We start from the raw sequence: 20,188 nt of genomic DNA, 5'->3' as shown, positions 1-20,188 counted from the left end.
CCGGCTTCAAGTCCAGTTTTTATGGACAAAAGTAGTATTTCAAGAAATAATAACATTCTGCACTTACAACGCTGGGGTTTTGGTGCTGAAATCCCTTTTGGGAAGTGTAAGTAATAATCTTTCAATACTTTTAAAGTTCTTGGGCACAAATATCAGCAATGTCAGATGAGATCCAGAGCACTTAGTACAAACCTGAGTATTAGTGGTTTAGGAAACTAAGCAAGTGTCTAAATTCCCAATTCAAAGGTAAGAGCTAGATGTTATTGAGGTTCTTTCAGAGGTTGACTTTGAAAAATTTAGATAAGAACCACTATATGTAACGATAACTATCTAAAAGCTATAGCTCAGATTTAAGCAAGTCTTCCTGTACTGTCTGAAAACAGACAGGAATTTCTATGTAACTATTCATCTTACTCTAATAGAGGTCTCAAAGAAGGTACAATGAATCTTGCTCTGGAAGTACTTATCGCTCTCTGTTGCAGAAGCTAAGACATCTATCTTAGACTGAATTCCAAACTTTGGTGAGATAAATGCCACCTCTTGTGCTCAAGATGTAGACATAAATCAGCTCCTTATGTTTGTTCAGCATCATACTCTGGATGCTGAAGGGCTTGTTCCCTCACATCGCAGCCAAGGGGAGAAGTGCCATTAATTCTTTTTTTTTTCTGGGCTGAATCAGGTCATAGACGACCTGTTGAAAGGCACAAAAAACTGGCAGTTGGAGATGGCATTGAAGTCTCTAATGTGTGATGGAAAATATATGTGTTGTGTATGAAATTACTTTTCAATGTTTTATGCAAGAACATATTGTAACACTGATCTCTAATAACTTAGTTCGCAGCTCTAAAGAGCTGGTATGCTTTCTGCAGAGATGCATTTCCTGCAGTAAATGTTCTGAATTGCTATGCATGGACTGTGTTTAGTACACAAAGCTTCATCAGCTCTCAGTTTACTCATTTCAGGCATCAACATGAAAGAGACCTTGAGCTTTATTGCTTTGGAAATCTGACCCCAGGTCTAGAGCACCAGGACTGTACTTAAAGCAGGTAAAAAAAATTGGACAGACAGACAGATTTTTTTTTTTTTTTTCCTGGTCCAAAGTGGAAAAGAAACAGTGGAGTTTTGGCTTGATTTGTTTTGACTTCATGATGCCAATGTCTAATTACTAGCAATTATGTTCAATGGAAGTTTAAAATAACTTTCATTCTACATAACTGAAACACCAGTCAAACAATGGGAAATTTTCAAAAGCAAAGAAGCAGACCCACCAGTTGTTAATCAGCATAGTTCTGAAGTCCCTGAACTTAGGCAAATGCTTATTAGCCAATTTCTGGCCACTGTTATTTCTTGTTATTACCTTTCTGGGAAAAAATTGTCTTTTCTGAGTGCATATTTCCACTTTTGATAAAATGCCCAATCTGTATGATTCTGCAAATGCTTTGGAAAGGATATCAAATTTCTATTTGAATACCAGATTTCTTAAAGCAGTTTGCATGTGCCAGATATCTTCATCTTAAGTGAAATGATGTACTTTCTGTCTAAAGAGCTGTACATCTTAAGGCAATACGTGAAATACTTGAAAGTCATACAAAACATTTCCCATACCTGGATGCTTGCCTCATTCACATTAATGCCGCTTATGTTGAACTTCAAAATGGGTACCTCAAAACCCACATTTAATACTAAATTATAATTAATAAGGCACGATATTTCTAATAAAATTCCCTAATAACAGTAGTTAAAAAGAGAGTGGTTTGATCTTAATCCAGTTGGCAAAACTCCTAAAGAATTAAGCTATGCAGGCCACAGCCTGAACCTGTTACAGCAAGTGTATATAACAGACCTCCCCACACGCAGTTTTGAGTCTTGCCCCAAGTTTTCACAGGTATCCACGGGAACATAAATCAGTGCTCTGTCTTTCAGAGTATGAAATTTTATCTGATCTATGTCTCCATAATGCCTGGAGAAGCATACAGTGTAGATTCAAGACTTCTCACCTGTGCCAATGAACATCACATCATACTGGCCATCCTCTGCATCTACACGATCTACTACTATCTGTGTGAACTGGTAATCCACATCTGTTTTTATCATGATTGGGCGGTTGTTGATGGGGAATACTGGGTTGTACATGGCTGGATGACTTCTTGCAAATGTTATAACTTCATCAGGAAGGTCCTTGGTTGAATCAAAGCCTCCAAATGTTTTACTGGGACACTGGAAATAGAAGGGAAAACATTTTACATTTTATTATTGATCACATACTAGAAATCCAGTGCATTACAATCATTCCAACTACTGCAGTCTATAATTAAATATGACAGGGGATCAAAGTGTTTCGTGACAGACACAGAATCACAGAATAAGTAGGAAAAGACCTTCAAGATCAGGAAGTCCAAACATACCTGTCCTCTACTAAACCATATCCCTAAGCACCTCATGTACCTGTCTTTTAAATACATCCAGGGTTGTTATGTCCCAAATGCAGGACTCTGCACTTGGCCTTGTTGAACCTCATCCTGTTGGTCTCAGTTCATTGATCCAGCCTGTCCAGATCCCTCTGAAGAGCCTTCCTACCCTCAAGCAGATCAGCACTTCCTCCCAGCTTAGTGTTGTCCACAAACTTACTGAGGGAACATTCAATCCTCTCATTCAGGGTCACTGATAAAGATATTGAATAGGACTGGACCCAGGACTGAGCCTGGGGAACACCACTTGTGACCGGCCTCCAGCTGGAATTGTCTCCCTTTACCACAACTCCTTGGGCCTCGTCATCCAGACACTTTTTTACACAGGAGTGGGTGTGCCTGTCCAGACCATTGGTAGCCAGATTCTGAAGGAGAATGCTATGATAAATGGTGTCAAAGGCTTTGCTGAAGTCCAGGTATGCTACATCCACAGCCTATCGTACAGCAAAAGTTAATTCTGTCACTGAAAGTCTCCTTTATTTTTTTTCATTTTGGGTTTAAATAACTATGGTTAACAGCAGGTAAACAATCCCAATACATAATTTTTCTTAACTACTATGCATTGTAGAAGTATTTTCAGTCATTTACTGGCTAGTATTAATATTTAAATAGGATAAGGAAAAATCCTGAACTATCTAAAATTATGCACTATGTGACAAGCGATTTCAGTACTTTGTTATGTATACAGTAGAAAATCTATTAATTATGCCACCATCTTGGTTTCAAAGTATTGTCTTCAGAAGGTGACTAGAAATCAATTCCTCTCTGAGGAATCAAATCCTTAAGTGCTGGGACAACTCCCTGTTCTACTGACTTTTCAGATTGCTTCTTGTCTCAACAGGACTGTGTCATTCATGTTGTTGTCCCCATAACATGGAACCCGCTACACTAAATCCAATCAAAGGGGTCATGTCCTAAATGTATCTTTTGTCTCTCTGTTGATTCTAAATAAAGCTTCATGTGATTGTTGCTGTTCATGTTGTCAATGAGAACAATTGGGTGACACAACTCTCGCTAAAGAGCTGAAATAAGTCCTTACTGCAGTGTAATGCTTGATTACAGAAAAATTGGTGTCCCCTTGCGATTAAGCTCACCCCCATGAAGTAAAGTGTTCCTTTGCCCCCATATACAGACATGTGTGGGACAAACAGTTTTGCATCTATTCTGTGAAAAGCAGGGAATTCTCTGCTCATGTCCCAACAGCAGCAAATTTTAAGGTTCAGAAGGGAATGAGAGGTAAGATGACAGCTTGGTATCCACAAAAATATTCCTCCAATTTCACCTACCTTCCGTCCCCATGGGAAGACATGAGGACTGTGGCTAATCACCACACTATCTTCTGTAGAATTGGTCAGTACTTTATGAACAATTCAAGGTTACTTAAAGTAAGCATTAGTAGAGTGTTAGCAATTTTGAGTGGCTGAAGAAAATGAACCACAATGATATTAAATCAGCAGAACCTGGTGTCCCCCCACTCCTAATCTGTTCAGAGATACCTATTTAAGAAGGACAAAACTCTGAAACCCTGTTGACAGATACAATGTTTGCAGATTTGAACCTGAAATATAAAAAGCTGGTGTTAAAATGTCCTAGATAATATGCCCTTTATATCCACATATAGAATAACTTCCAATTAAATTAAAAACCTAGAGGACAACATCTTATTAACCAAGGATACAGACCTTGCAGGATGCTCAGTAGAAGAAATCAATTGTCTTTGCCCTCACCTTGGTCCAAATTATTAATAATTCATCAGAAATAAAATTAAAAAATCAATGTTGTCAAAAGGACTGGTTGTTAGACTCAGCAAAGGGACACTTCCAGCATGGACATATAAAGTGTAAATTGTCCTTTTTTGGCATATTTGTTAGTAAGCAAATTCCTGTACCCTGTTCCATTATACGGCACAGAATGGAGGAAGGGAGGGCATTTGATTAATGCATGTGGAGCGGGCTAAGCAGAAAGCAAGTTATCTACTTTATTGCACCAACATTTTTCACCCTTTTTATTATTATATGTTCTTGCTCTCTTGTAAGATATATTACATAAAGAAAATCCGACAGGCTTCTTGTAATCATTGGCCCAACCACTGTCTGTCTCAAACACTGTGTTTAAAATTCTACACTTCAATTTTAAGTTTGCTTTACATTTTGATTACTATTCTAACTACAGTTCAATACTAAATGCTCAGATTAATTAGATAATGATTAATTAGATAATATATGTAAAGTGCTTTAAGTATAAAAACCACTACACAAAAACTACATATTGTTAATTGCAGCTGCGCAAACACTGAAAAAAAACAGTAAATGAATATTCATTTCAATTCTAAGTAAATGAATTTCAGCTGTGTTTCAATAGCTTGAATATTTACATTTTGGCTCATTTTCAATTGTACTTGCACCAATGTTGACCAAGATATATTTTATGCAGAAAAATCATAAAACTAGAACTAGTGTCACAATTCTGTGTGTTTAAATGAGACTCCCAATTCTGAGAGCCAGGTTACTGCTTGGATCCTTGGCTTTATGAAAATAGACAAATGTCAGTAACTTTCTGTCTTTGCATCTAAAATCTAAAGTGGTATGGTTTGTTGCTCACATCTATCCCACCTCACTTTAGAAAACTGTATGAGATAAAGTAAAACTGAGAAACAGCTGAGGGAACTGGGGCTTTTTAGTCTTGAGAAAAGGAAGCTGAGGGGACACCTTATCACACTCTACAACTACCTGCAAGGCAGGAGATGTCTTTTCTCTTGGTGACAAGCAATAGGACAAGAGGAAATGGCTTAAAATTGCACCAGGGGAGATTTAGGTTAGATATCAGGAATAATTTCTTTCCTGAAAGGGTTGTTAAGCATTGGAATAGCCTGCCCAGGGAGGTGGCGAAGTCACCACCCCTGGAGGTATTTAAAAGGCATGTAGATGAAGTGTTTAAGGCCATGATCTAGAGGTGGAGTAGTCAGGGTAAGGCTGTGGTGGGACTCAATGATCTTAAGGGTCTCTTTCAACTCAGGTGATTCCATGATTCTGTGATGCTCTTTGATATAACTCCCTCCTTTGTCAGTGGAATGTAATGGGCACCATCAGCAGGTGATATTTACCCCACCCATAGTCCAAACTGCTTGCAGAGAAATCTTAACACATATAAAGTCTGCGCTGTCCTGAGGAAGAAGGTCCTGTCCTATTCACCTTTGTTTTAGTCACCAAACCAGGATACCAAATTAAGATATTATTCTTGACTTCTATTGATATCAGTGGATCTAGGTTAAGCTAACTGTGCTTCATCAGAACTCATGTTTTTATATATAGACCGGACATTAAGGAAATAGGAAGTTTTCAGGTGCCAAAATATAGGGATGAATACAAGTATCCTCAAAAATTAGAAGTGAGCTTGATCTTAGAATCAAGTATAGTCAAAGAACTCTGGCATTTAACATTCAGTTCCAATTGCTGGTACCCAGTATGGTATGTCAGGGGTTTTGATTAGTCAGGAGGACATAAGTAGGCTATCACCTAATTGACCAATTAGGGCATGCAACAGAACATATCAATAGCTCTGTTTTGGTAGGAATTAAAACTGCTTTGGTCATATCTGATAGACTGTGATAGAAAGTGTTTTGTTCATAACCAGGATTATTCTTTTGGTACCATGAAGCTGAGAAAACTTGAGCTTTGTTAGCTGAATTTGCAAAAAGTAATATATAAATTCAGGATGAAGTACCTCATTCAAGATAAGGTATGTACAAAAATCCTCCCTCTCTCCCAATTTTCTTCACATAATAAATAATTAAATAAAATCTATAGATCTTAAAGGGAAAATCCTGGAAAATTCTTTGTTAAATGTGAAGCTGATGCAGAATTTTTTACAAAGTGGTTTTGGTTTAGTTTGTTTTTTTGAATTTTCAAAATAATTTCTAACTTTTTTCATGCTTGGCAAGTTGCCAGATATTCAAGTTTACAAGCACCTCACCTAATTCAGCACTCTTTAAGTGAAGTGAGATCTGGAACTGAAGCACTGTAAGAAGCACAGGTTTTGTTTCTCCCTTCCTTTCCCCATTTCTTGGAAAAGGAAGCCACAACTCTGACATCTAAAGAAACTTCAAAAACCTTTGTTCAAAGACATTGAAAATATATCCAGGTCTATCACTTTAGAAACAAAAAGCTTCTCTTCAGCCAGATTTGACTCTCATTTTAAAATTCAGTTTTATCCTACTGATACAATAGAAAGACTTTAGCAACTGTGAGAGTAAAAAAAATCTTTTTCAAGGTGATAACCATCAGGATTAGAATCACTGGCACTGGACTAAGAGAAGCTGATGGCCTCAGACACTCTTTGAATAACATAATTTACAGTAGAATGGCCACTGCATGATGCGGCTGCAGGGCTATGCAGAATGGTGTAATTTGGAATCACATTCGCCCTTAGTCAAGAAAGATGTTTACAATGACTCTCAGTATAAGTACAGTACAGTGAAATTGTAAGGGTAAAATCCATTCTGAGGAAGTAGCCAGCATAATAAGTATATGTAATTTTATTCTATTTCCCTACTTTGGGAAAATATCTGGTAATTTATGTCATTAACCACTTAGGGGCTGGATTTGAGTCCTTGCTTTTCCGCTTGTTCTTGGGAGTTTGATCAAGTTACTCTTCTCCCCACTGGATCTCAGTTCGAGACCCACAGACAAACCTTGGAATAACCCATGCACTTTGAGACAGGCAAAGCTGTGTTGCCAGTCTCTAGGGCAAATATTTGAGTTGTTCATTCAGAATCTCAACAGAGCTGTGTCTGACCTCTGCTGAGGAATGAAAGTAACAGCCACTATGCAGCAGCCGGCGCTTTATCTCAGTCTATTTCTGTGACAGAAACACCTAACATTCCTTGGCTGTAGTTTTGCATAATATCTATTGTTTGGTTGTGTTTAGAAATGTTAATCAATACCGAAATCACAGAGGGATATAAATAAACGGAATAATGAACACTGACTTATAAAGTCTGTCAGACTGAAAAGAAGATGACATTAACCATACAAGAAATACCAAAAATATCTACCCATTCACATTTTCCACAGGGATGTAAAACAACCAAATTTAAAAAAAAAACAACCTTGAACAAAACCCCCAAAAAAACCCTTACATCCCAGCATTAACTATAGTCATTAAAAAAAAAAAAATAATTTCAGCATCAAATGTGAAACAAAACCTTTCCTATGCTCCAGAGCTTGCATTTTAACTCTGGAGAAAAAAAATGGAATCCCTTTAGTAGTTGTAGTAAGCGAGCGAGGAGTCTGGCTGTCAGGGACCACTGTTTTCTTTTACTTAGGAATTAATTTTCATTACACTAAGCATATACATTGTCTAACTGTTGGAGATCAGTGGAAAGATTAGGCTTGAAAGAACAATTTCAAAACATTCCAGAGAAAATCCAATAATTTTTAAAAATAGAATGGAAGTTATTCCAAAGGCCCTATACTTAAGGAGAATTTTTTAAAGAATATTACAGATATATTCTTTACATTTATGTGTTTATTTGTATACAGATGTACACATATATTTAGTCTTCAGCAATAATATTTCAGAAATTAAATGGGCCAAGATGATTTTTACTAGCTAAGGACCATCCCCAATATATACAATTAATGTCTTTTTCTTAAACGTCCCACCTTCTTAGATGTCTGACAATTCCAGAGGCAGTGAAATATTCCTAGAATGTGATGACATTTGTTTGGGAGGTGTAGACATGAATGTCTTACATACACTGACATTTTAGTCATTCAAAAGCTAGAAGCTGAGAAACAGGTAGAAGCATAGATTTTAAAAAAAAAATGTCAGTGGAAGTTAGGAATTATTATGGTCACTCCATTATCTGTTGCAAAAGTATCTGTCTTACTGTACTGGATTCAGTGTTGAGAACAATTGAATGTCCCTTCACATCCAGACAGTTGCTCTGTTTTCTGTTCATTCTCACTAAGAATGCTTCAGCCATTATTTGGAACAAATTCCAAGGAAAGGATAATTTATTAAATGTTTGACTTGGAGTAAAATTCTCCAACCATTGCTCAAACTTCTGCTCAAGTTGTTAGTATGAATGCCAAAATTACAATCCGAATGAAGTTGCTGTTGCAGCTTCATTGTTTACAACAAAACCGGGACATTTTGGACCTGGAGGAATTATTAGCTTTCTCTTCTGCCACCCTTTCCATTTCTTTATCTTTTTCAGTTTCTTTCCTAGATCACAGCTCAAGTACCATGTAATCCTTGAAAACATTTTCCATATTTTTTTCCCTTTTTAGATTACTACATCTCTTAGGATACTTACGGTTCCTGGCCGTGGATATGGCACTCGCCCTTGGTAGGGAACCCACTGGTAGTTTGGGCCATCTCTGTGGGCATAGGGACCAAGAAATACCCTCCTCACGTCAGTCATGCTGTACATACACACTGCTGACCCCTTGAAGATATTACTAAAAATGTGGAGAGAAGAAATTAAATCAGGTTCTTTAAATTATCAGTCGGTTTAATCAAGTGGGAGAGCTATGGAAATAGCAGCTTCTAGCTTTCTAATTTATTGCATGTGCTGATTATCAAAACTCTGACATGCTCTCAGAGCAATCCTAACTCACCTCCTGTGAAAGTTCAGCATAACTGATATGATCTCTCAGGCATTTTCCGAAGCAGATGGCTGCTATTCCACTATTTAAAACACATTGTCCCCAGAAGGCCAAAGACCCAATTTGAGTAAACTTCAATGGGGCTCTCCCTAGAGCACTATTCAATTCTTTCCTACACTCTGCTTTTACATATATATATTTTTTTAGCAGTCTCTTCTCTCATTTGGACAGCACAAACACAAACTTCAGTTTGCTTCTTACCTTGAAATTTCTTACTGAAGACTGTAAGCACTTGCAAATCTCCCTCTTTTAAGCCTGGTTATTACTAGAAACATTTATTTCTGTTTAGAAACATTTTTTTCCTGTTTAAAAACTAAAACTTTTGTCCTTCACAGACAAATGTGGCAACCAGTACTGCAAACCTTCCTCAGGCTAAAGCTACAAGTATAAGTTTTGTCTTGGTGAAAGCACAATGAAACCAAAACATTCAAGTCACAGTTATGTACGTCACAATAACAGAACTTTTGAAAGATGGTTAAACTTTCCAGATTTCATCAGTATTTTTTACTAATACCTCCTTGAGTAGCCAATTTCTCACACCACAGATTTCCCATTTCATCCTGTCCCCAAACCAGCATATTTATGCTTGCGTTATTTTTCCAGGTCTGTGTGGACAGGGCTACAAATTCTCATCCCCACTATTAAAAGCCAGTTCAACAACAAGAGCAGCCTGAGAAACCGTCAGTCTTCGTGATTACTTGCTTCAGAGTGATGGTGTACATTGCTCATAAGAAATCTAATTCATTACTTCTTACTGCCACCAACTTCTCAGTTCAAAGGTTAAGAAAATTTTGTGTTTCTGAAAAACTTTTTTAACAAAGAGGCCTCTTTAAAACAAGCAGCCACCCAAGCTTCCACGCAAGTAAAATGATACATTCTGTACCTGGAAGTTGTAAACACTCCATAGACTATTGGATTTTTAGGGTCTTTTGAGTTCATTAGGAACACATCCTCTGTAACAATATCAAGAGACAGAAAACTATGTTAAATTCATATCGATAATACCTGAAAACATTTTGGTATTAAAAGCTATTTCTGCCACTTACGAAGTTCATCAAAGTGTGTGTCAATGCCATTGGGTCCTGGCACAGAACAAATCACACGTGCCTTGAGGAAAGTTGTCCATTTGTTAACAAGGCTCCTGTGTCCACCAAAGTCATTCTAATAAAAAAACATTATTATGTTTTCAAGGACACTACTTCTGAATTGCTTTTATTTTACATTTTATCACAACATATTCCATAGTAGCACATTATTTAGAAACAACAACAACAACAACAAAACAAACACAAAAAACTCCCCCAAACCTCTTTAAATACTGTAATATCTATATAACCCTGGAGAAAGACAGGCAGAATATTTTGCTCCAGAGCTCCCAGGCTGCCATGTCCTGGTAAACCTTCAGGGGTTTATTACTCTTAACTGTCTAGCAACAAAGTAGAAATGGAAGTTACAAGCGAACAAAGCAGATATAAATGCCAGAACAGCAGGATCAGTTGTGGAGCTTGAAAACTTATGAAGTAGTGCACTGAGGACTCTGTGCTTGTGGGGTAACTGGTTTTCAGAAACTACCTCTGGATTTGAGGAGATTGTGCACATGGATTAACATGAAATTTTATTGTAAACTTCATAGTTGCTAAAGCTACAACATTTATTAATATAATTTCATTTGTAGAAATCTTTTTAAAAGCCTGTCAGAATGATAGCTGGACGTTTATCAGTGATTCCATCTGCCATCATTAAGGGTCTTCTGAATTGCTGCCCATTTCTACAGCTGAGCTTAAAATAATTTTTCGTTAAACCTTCCTTTGCCTCCGTTTCAAAGATTGTCATTGATGTGGGGCTGGAAAGGTATTAACATTCCTTTAAAAAGTAAATAATTCAAATGTTTCTGGCCTACCTAGAAGTATCACATTTCCCATAAAAGATTCTCTCTTTTGCAGACACATTTTAAGCCTCCAAAGGTGCCTATGGCTTTTTAAGCAAAACATCGAAGTTTGTGAAGTTTCCCCAAAGAGAACTGAATAGTGTATATCTGGGTGTATTATCCCCTAGCTATTTTTCACTGAGGATGACCTCTGCTTTAGTACAATGTCAATGTTAGCACCAAACAGTTTACAGGCAAGAAAATGTGGTTTTTAAAAAGTGTCCTGCAAGCATGTGCCTCCTGCAAGCGTATTAAGTCTCACACAAAAGTAATTGTTTTACCTTGCAGATCTGCCCTATTCTGGCATGCGTGGCTTTTCCAGTGTGCTCTCCATCAATTGCATTTTCACGGAAGAAGAAATAGATTTTGTCATCTTCTGGATTGTCACTCTCTGGTATCAGGTGAGCACTAACAAATCTAGGATCTGAGGAGAAAATGTCATTGTATGTGTTACTACTCCAGGAATTCAATCACCTGCCTTCCTTGTATAAATGAATTGTGATTTTGCTTTCCAACAATGAACCTTTACATCAAATAGCAAATATATCTATGATAGGTACATCATCACCCATTAACGTGACAGGTATTTACATTCCTCTTTAGCACACAGAGGTGTTTGCAACTGAAACATAATGAACAGAACTTAGTTTTATTACTGAACCAATTAAACATTCATAAAATCAAATGGTTGCATAACATCACAGCATGGCTTCTTAATTCTATGTACTGACATTTTTCTTGTGTCTTTGGATGTTTTGTCTTTGGGTCAATGACCTTTTTGCATGTGTCATACACAAAAGGAGAGAATTATTGAGGCAAATGTAGTATTCTTGACTTTAGCAATAATGAAGAATATAGAAAGTATTTAACATTTAGAAAAGTAGCAATGTGTTATTGTCAAAAAAATGTGTTAAAAAATATGGTTTTGATTAATGTTATCTACTTGAACACTGTGACACGCTAAACCACAACATTTTTGTTTCATTTTCAGAAATGCATCTGTGAATTTCTATCCAAGTTGTTGAAATTCTGTGTCCCAAAATTTTTTAAAATAAATTATTTTTTTCATAGAAAACCTTTCTTTCTTGACAATTAGAGTGACAACTTTATTTGGTGATGAAGAAGATAAATCAACGAAGTAAAATATATGAAATGCAGATTGCTTATTGATTATGTATAAAATTGTGGAAAGAGAATTTTATAGAAATCATAACAGCAAATTCATACCAGTGGTGAGTATGGGTCGTCACTGTGTTTTACACAGATACTTCAGCTGGTATCTTTCACTATATTTGGAAAAAGAAGGCATATCCGACAGATTTACCAATCTGTTTTATAACCATTTTACATCCTGCTGGGATAATTAACTGCAAACTATATTTAACTACTCAAAGAGTCCCGTTCCTGTGTGAAATTGTAAGTTATTTTAGTGTCATGTGTTAACATCTTTTCAGTTTATGTTTATTGGTATACAGTCATGGAAATAATAAGCTGTACTTTGTTTCGCCAGTTTGCACTAGCTGTCCTGTGAAACCCATGTCCTTATTAAGGATGGCAGTGTTTGTAAGCAATGTATTTGAATATATTTATACATATGCATGCATGTGTTTAGATGTGTCTTTACATGCGCACATACTGTGTAATGTGTGTATATATTCATAGGTACTCTGTGTCCATAGATAGATAGATAGATAGATAGATAGATAGATAGATAGATGCACACTCAGTGCATGAGAATTAGTACTAGCTTAGCCTGAGGTTTACTTGTATCAATATACAAACTCCATTATTATCCAGAAGTAATTATCTGGGACTGAGAAAGGCTATGGTAAATTCAAACAATACCCTGCCAGAATAATCTCCCCTCCTTAAACTATTTTTCAGTGTAGCTGATTCCCCGAGCTTGGCTGCTTTCTGTGGGCTTAATAGCTCTCAGTAGCTTTTTCATCCAGTTATCTGTCTAGACTCTTAGAATCATAGAATTCTAGAATGGTTTGGAAGGGACTTCAAAGCCCATCTATCTCCAACCCCCTTCCATGGGCAGGGACACCCTCCACTTGCCCAGTGTGCCCAAAGCCCCATCCAACCTGTCCTTGAACCCTGCCTGGGATCCAGGGGCAGCCACAGCTTCTCTGGGCACCATGTGCCAGGGCCTTGCCACCCTCATAGTAAAGAATTTCTTCCTAACATCTAACCTAAACCTGTCCTCTTTCAGCTTGAAGCCATTGCCCCTTGTCTTATCACTGCATTCCCCGGTGAACAGCCCCTCTCTCACTTTCCTGTAGGACCCCTTTAAGTACTGGTAGGCTGTAATTAGGTCTCCCTGGAGCCTTCTCCAGCCTGAACAAGCCCAACTCTTTCAGCCTGTCTTAATAGGAGAGGTGCTCCAGCCCTTTCATCATCTTCATGGCCCTTCTTAAACCCATGCAAATTTCCAGCATTCATAGTGTCCTTTTGGGATTCGTTCCTCACTTTCACAATGTAGTCAACTAAAGCCTACTACTGATTTTGTGTTTTGAACATAGATCTTACTAACTTAATTCCTGTATTGGAAATACCCACAGTATTCCTGATGTGGATGAACCGTGCCCTTCTACAAGGGCTATAGCAATGCTCATTGTTGAATTCTCCATTCTTTTTCTGTTATTTCCTAACATTTAATATTGATTTGACAGTTCCTAAGCAGTAACCTCAATTTTTTATGGAACTTTATGTGCCATGTCCCCACAACTTCACTCATCATTGGTAATGTTCAGTCCACATCCCATTGTTTTATATGTGAATTTAGGCATGTTTGCCTCATTGTTTTCCCCATGGTTTATCACCACATCAACAATAATTTAATTTGTCATTTGATTGCTTAGCTACCCAGTTGCATAAGATCCTTTTGTAATTCTTCACAGTCTTCCTTTGTCTCATTGTGCTGAATAACTTAGTATCGTGTGAAAAATTTTCCCATCCTGCTCAACATCTTTCACAGGTTATGAACATGTTGAACAACATAGACCACAGAACAGATCTCTCTGCAACTGTGTATATTACCTATAGGCTATTAAAATGCATATTCTTAGACGTCTCAAAACATAAAAAATCTGTTTAAGCAGTTTAAGCTCTCCACATCAAACTCCAGTAACTTAAGCTACTAGATTCACTTTCTTTCTAGCATGCATTTAACAGCTTTCAAGTTACACTGACATAAGGCACAAGATAAATAAAATCCAGACTACATTGTACCATGGTAAGTATTTATTATTTTATATATGATCTACCAGGGCTTTCAATGTAACATCTATCACAAGAAATACAAGGCTACAGCTTGAAAATTTCTGCATTGCAGCCTGTGGAAGGATACATCAGAGAAAGAAGATACCCGTTAGAGGACACTGTTCAGGGCTACCAGATGTAGAGACCTTCTTGACTGAGTACACTGTTTTTACAATCTTAAGTTCTTAATGAAAAGAATAAAAAAGATCATTCAACCAAAACCTAAACACATTCCCAAATGGTTGAATGATTTGTTTCTAACACACTGGGTTTTGTAAATCACAAGATATCAAATTCTAAAATAAATCATTGTATTATCAGGCATCAAAAATCTAACTTTACATTGGCCTATGAAGATACAGTGGGGAGTCCCACTTGAGTCAATAATATTGCTGATATAGTATGGGTTATATAAACTTGCCCTCGGTTAGCATATTATTATTCTTTTCTTTCCCTCTCATAATTTTGCAAGTGAACCTAGGAACAGTAAGAGTCTAGTATTAAAGCAGGCCTGATACAATAATGCTAGAAAAATAGTTCATGGAATTGAAAATATGTATTTCAAATAATTCTGTCAGAGTGGGAGCAGGGGAGAGGGGTGTGAAGAAGGCAGATATAACTAACAGCGTAGCCAAAAGGCACGTGACTGTTCACATTTCTTACTGGGACAAATCGAGATTTTTCAATTAGTGATTAATAATCTTTACTACATTCCGTACAATAAAGTGGTCACACAGTCTCATATTAGAACACTTCCATCATACATCATGGAACAGTTTTTGTTGAATTACACTGGTGTTTCTTACTGAGCAAACCTCAGGCTGTTTTGCCATCTGGTTAAGTCGATATGTTTTAGTCAATAGAAGAGTTGTTCTTCATGTTATTGTGCTCTTGCTCTTGTTACTGGTAGTATTTGTTTCTTTTCACTCTTCCATGTAGCAGATCTATGTCTAGGCTATGAAGACAATACAGGAAGAACAGGCTACCTGTGTTCTGTTGCATATAGAAATGGATTAATTTCTGTTCTGAATAATTATAATGATAATGATATGTGTGGAGAGACAGAGAGAAATGTAGTTGATGATTTTGTAGATTATAAATCTAGGAAGTGGGTGGTGCGAACTAGTGATCTGTAGTTTGTTCTTTAGTGTTTCATTACTGGAGGAGCTGTTTGACTTGCCTGAGGCTTGATGCACACTTGCATTTAACTCCAGGGCTTCAGACCATGCTTACAACTAACTGTTTATGGTCATGATGAATCAATCAGCCAGATGGCCAACAGTCACGCAACATGACACTCTCCATGGACTACATAGCATTTTTGTATTGCTCTTCTTCAAGGAAGGGAGGTGTTGTCCACAGATGAGGGACTTCTTGGCTCTCCTAATTGCTCACTCATGCAGCAGAAGAAAGAATGTCATCCATGAATGTGTATGTTCAATATTGAGACTGCCCTGTCTTACCCTGCAAAATTAAACAGGTTCGGTATCAAGGGGTCCCCAAGGGAGGTTTAAAACAATTCAGTCAGGGTTGACCTATTTTATACATTCGACACAGCCACAAAAGAAATGCTGGAATGAACTTCAAGCAATTTTTACTGAATGGAAAGTGGGACTTTGATCCAAACCCACTGGTGACAACTGTAAAAGTCAGTGCACAGCAGCTATTGTGGATGGATAGGATGACTTCAAATTCCTGTGTATGAATTACCAAGTGTTCTAAACCCCTAAAACTGTCTCCAATCCATGGAGTGCTCAGAAATGCTGTTACAACGGTTCAGCACTTTTGTGTTTAAAAGCAGTCTGCCATTGGCTAAAAGTCCTGAAAGCGTATTTTGGGAAAATGAATTTAAGAAATAATTTGACGGCAAATATTTTGCAATGATTCATTGCTTTGAATAAACACAAGCAGACAACGTGGAAGAGTGCTTTAAAAAACAGTATACATCAAACAAATATGTCTGAAACATGTTTAAGCATGATCAAAGGAGAAACAAAGCCACAGTGTAAACATGATCAAAATAAAACTGCAGCTAAAAACACTTCTCTGATCTCGTAGCCAACGTGAACAAGCTAAAAATAAAAATTTAGATTTTTATTTAAAACAATCAGCCTTCAAGAACTAAGTTATTAAAGCACACACCTTTTTCAGCCTTCTTTTTCCAGTTCGGCTGCGGGGCTATTTCTCAGCTCCCACATGACACCTTTGTAGCACCACTTTCTGTGTGCCCTCCTGCAATTACCAGCTCTGCAGACATTTCACTGGCAGCAGCCCATTAAACTGTCCTTCATGAGAAATCTGGCTCTTTATGAAAACGACACCTTGGTCCAGCTGCCTCTATGATTTATATGCCATTGTTTGCTTAGTTAAGTAATGGAAACATATTTTGCTTGTCTCAGCACCTCAGGTTGAGAAAAAGCTAAGGAAAATCGATCTGCATTTGTTCTTTTACAAATGTTGCTCTTTCGCAGCAACAACCACACATATCACACCCCCCCCCACCCCAACAGCAAGGAAAAAAATAAAAGTCAGAAATTGGTTTCCTAACTGAATTGTATTAGCATTTTAATGAAGATCTATAAACTTGAAGGCACAGAAATTACCTTTAGCTGTCAAGACTGAGTAAGCTGAGGGAACAGAAGGTGGGGTCATCTCTTCATTGCTTGACAGGAGCCAAAGGGCAGTTCTCTCAGGAAATGTTTTGTAAAGAGTTTGAACTGGATGCCCTTATTATTGTATATTTACGGTCAAAATGACTAATTTATCAGTTCACAGCAAGAAAATTCTAGGAAACTAGGGAAATTTTATGCTCAGTAAAACTGCAATTGCTATAATTTAATGAAAAGTACTGGAGGGTGACTCGGGCCCTGAGGAGAGGAACAAAGCTAGGGAAGATGAAATTAAAAATTTAACAACAACAAAAATAGACAGCTACTCAGGACTTCATAAATACATACAGTGCCTGTCCACTGAGACCCAGCACAGAGACGAAAGCAGCACTGTCCTCAGAAAATCTGAACTTGCAATCACAGCAAGCTCTACTACTCACAGAGAAGAGGAGCTGCAGCACCAGTCACAACTGTGCACAGCAGAGACGTCTGCCAGGGGCATGCTTGGCAAGGTCGCCAGAGGACAAAGCTTTTGATATATGGTGATGAGAGAACTCAGTCAGTTTGTGGTTTTACACACTCAAATGTAGTTTACAAAACACCAAAGCTTTTAGTGGTGTTCCTCCAAAGACCCTTAATTTTAATTCTTCACCTTTCACATTCTTCTTGTTGCTGATGACTCAGGCAAATGAAGCAGAGCTCTCATGGATTCACCACTTAGAGAAGCTCCTCAACAATACGGACGGCATCAGACCACATCCTCAGGGTGGGATTGTTCTTTGCACAAGGCGCTTGTGGCTATCAGGGACCTAATATGAGGGTTCTGTGGTATTAACTTACTGTCAGATGCTGATATGGAATGTAGTGCCAGGGACAGACCACAGAATAGAGATATGATTTAAGGATGCTGTTTTCAAAGTCGTGGGTAGGTGGAGGTGAAGGTGTGGTATGCAGGTCATGTATGATTGAGATGTTAGCAGCTATCACGATGGTAAGAAGCTCTATGGTCACTCAATTATGTTGCAATAGAAATTCTCATAAAAAAGAGTTTTAAAGACTGACGATATTTTATCAAGTGGTCTGTCTTTGTGTCAAGCCAGACTGATGACGAGCAATGATAATCTTAAAATATCACATTACCTATTACAGTTTCTCCTTCTCAGAAGTATTCTGCTTTTTTTAATATTATTTTTCAAAGACTAGGAAAAGTAATTTGGGTAACATAGAAAATTATATGGACTACTAAGTTTAAGTAAGGCTTCTTGTAATTCCAATTGCGTACATATTCTTTTTCTTCCCCCCCCCCTCTACTTTGCACAAGTGCCACATCCAGAGTATTGTGTCCAGTTCTGGGCTCTCCAGTTCCAAGACAGGCAGGAAACTACTGGAAAGTCTGGTGGAAGGCTACAGAGATGATAAAAGGACTGGAGCATCTCTTGTATGAGGAAAGGCTGAGAGAGCTGGGTCTGTTTAGTCTGGAGAAGACTAAGGTGGGACCTTATTGATACTTATAAATATCTAAAGGGCAGGTGTCAAGTGGATGGAAGGGGCAGACTCTTGTCAGTGGTGCCCAGTGGTAGGACAAGGGGCAACGGGCACAAACTGGGACACAGGAAGTTCAATCTCAACGTGGGGAAAAATTTCTTCACTCTAAAGGTGATGGGAGCACTGGGACAAACTGCCCAGAGAGGTTGTGGACTCTCTTCTCTGGAGAGATTCTAAGAGATTCTAAGCCATCCCCAACACCATCCTCTAGCAGCTCCTGCTTCAGCAGGGGTTTGGACTAGATGATCTCCAGAGGTCCCTTCCAAACCCTATCAGCTTGTGACTGATTCTCTGATAGCTGTAAGAACTCTGGAAGGTCATTTAGGGAACCGAGCTTTTTGTGCAGCTCCAGAAGAGCTGGGAAGGGGGCTGGAAGCGTTGCTTCCCGGGGGGGGGGCAGCCGCGGACACGGATGGTTCGCAGCACCTCACCCCGCCCAGCCCCCTCCCGCTGTCACAGGACCACAACACCTGAGGCAGCACAACCTTAATTTGCGGTATTTAACAGCTTTATGGTAGAGTAAATGACACTCTGAGTACCAGCCAAGGCTCCAATCTCCAGGCAGCGTCACTGACGCCTCCTCTGCCTCGGAGGCACTGCTCGGAATGACTTCTTTGGGAGTAGTTTTAGCTCATGCAGGAAGGAGGAGGAAGAAAATGGTGATCTGTGATGCAATTATCGGTTTCTGAAGCCTTTGTTCTAGAAAGACAACAATAGTTTTGATTCCCTGTAATGACTAATTATATGGTGAAGAAAAGTGAATACAAAAGTTCAGTAAAATTATAGCTTAATTCTAAACGTAAATTAGATTTCTCACAAAACAATGCTTATGACCTACCCACCCTATTTAATTTAAGAGAGGTGATTATTATCTCTTTGCAGAAGAACAACCAAAATTAACACCTCTTTTCCATCGCTGACTATGCTTTAAGGTGTTGTGTATCTATCAACACTGTTAATTTTAGACTGATTTACTTGTCCCTCAGAGAGAATAATTGGGCAACTGAGAAAAACTAGTGTCCTTCACAGAACAGAAAGGAAGACTACACCATATTGTCTCCATTTAGGAATATTTTAGTCTCAATTTTCTGTATTTCTTAGCCTCCCTGCAGAAAAAAAGCTAAAGAGTGTTCCAGCTAAGAGTTTGTTTCTTCCTCTCTTGGTCATTTGTCTAAAGTTTTTGACATTGATGCTTGGAAACAAGACTGGAAAGCTTGTGCCTGAACTGTTTAACCTGCGTCTTTAGAGCTCTGGATGAGTAACAAGAGCTAAATATCACAGTCTTTATGTTAAAAAGTGATGTATTAGGGAGGAAAGGGAGCATAGAGGCACTGAAGACAAAAATTGTTTCTGATCTGGGGTGTTACACACTTGGCAATCAAGCTACGGACCTGCCTTTTGTAAACTCTGAAGATTCACAGGTGGAGCACAAGTCCCTGGAGATATCCAAGTGGTTTATGGTAGATGACCCAAAACTCAGAGACCAAACCTCTTCCTCTTCTCTAATGTGATTTTCTCAGACTTTCCAGAATACTGAGAGATGTGGGATTATGTCTTGGTGGAATATTCTTCCCCTTTGCAATTTGGAAATTATAGGGCTGAAGACAACGAGAGCATGCTGCAGAAGCACCATCAGCCAGACTCCTGACATGTTACAGGAGACAAGTCCCACGCTCAGTGTGAGAAATTTCTGGGGATTAAAAG

The 20,188-nt window shown here is 38.2% G+C and overlaps 1 protein-coding gene across 1 annotated transcript in view; it reads right to left on the bottom strand.

Moving 5' to 3' along the window:
* Nucleotides 1-20,188, bottom strand: part of SEMA3A (semaphorin 3A) — a gene marked incomplete at both ends in the record, with an annotated part of 169,519 nt that overhangs the window by 23,585 nt on the left and 125,746 nt on the right. Inside the window, 5 exons of the mRNA XM_084268648.1 lie at nucleotides 1,998-2,217; nucleotides 8,788-8,932; nucleotides 10,023-10,092; nucleotides 10,186-10,300; nucleotides 11,348-11,490. Of these exons, the coding sequence (XP_084124774.1) occupies nucleotides 1,998-2,217; nucleotides 8,788-8,932; nucleotides 10,023-10,092; nucleotides 10,186-10,300; nucleotides 11,348-11,490 (693 nt within the window). The remainder of the gene's footprint in view (nucleotides 1-1,997; nucleotides 2,218-8,787; nucleotides 8,933-10,022; nucleotides 10,093-10,185; nucleotides 10,301-11,347; nucleotides 11,491-20,188) is intronic.

This window comes from Gallinula chloropus, assembly GCF_964237585.1.
Source record: "Gallinula chloropus genome assembly, chromosome: 1".
In the NCBI taxonomy this organism is placed as follows: domain Eukaryota; kingdom Metazoa; phylum Chordata; class Aves; order Gruiformes; family Rallidae; genus Gallinula; species Gallinula chloropus.
This window is presented reverse-complemented; position numbering and strand designations above follow the sequence as displayed.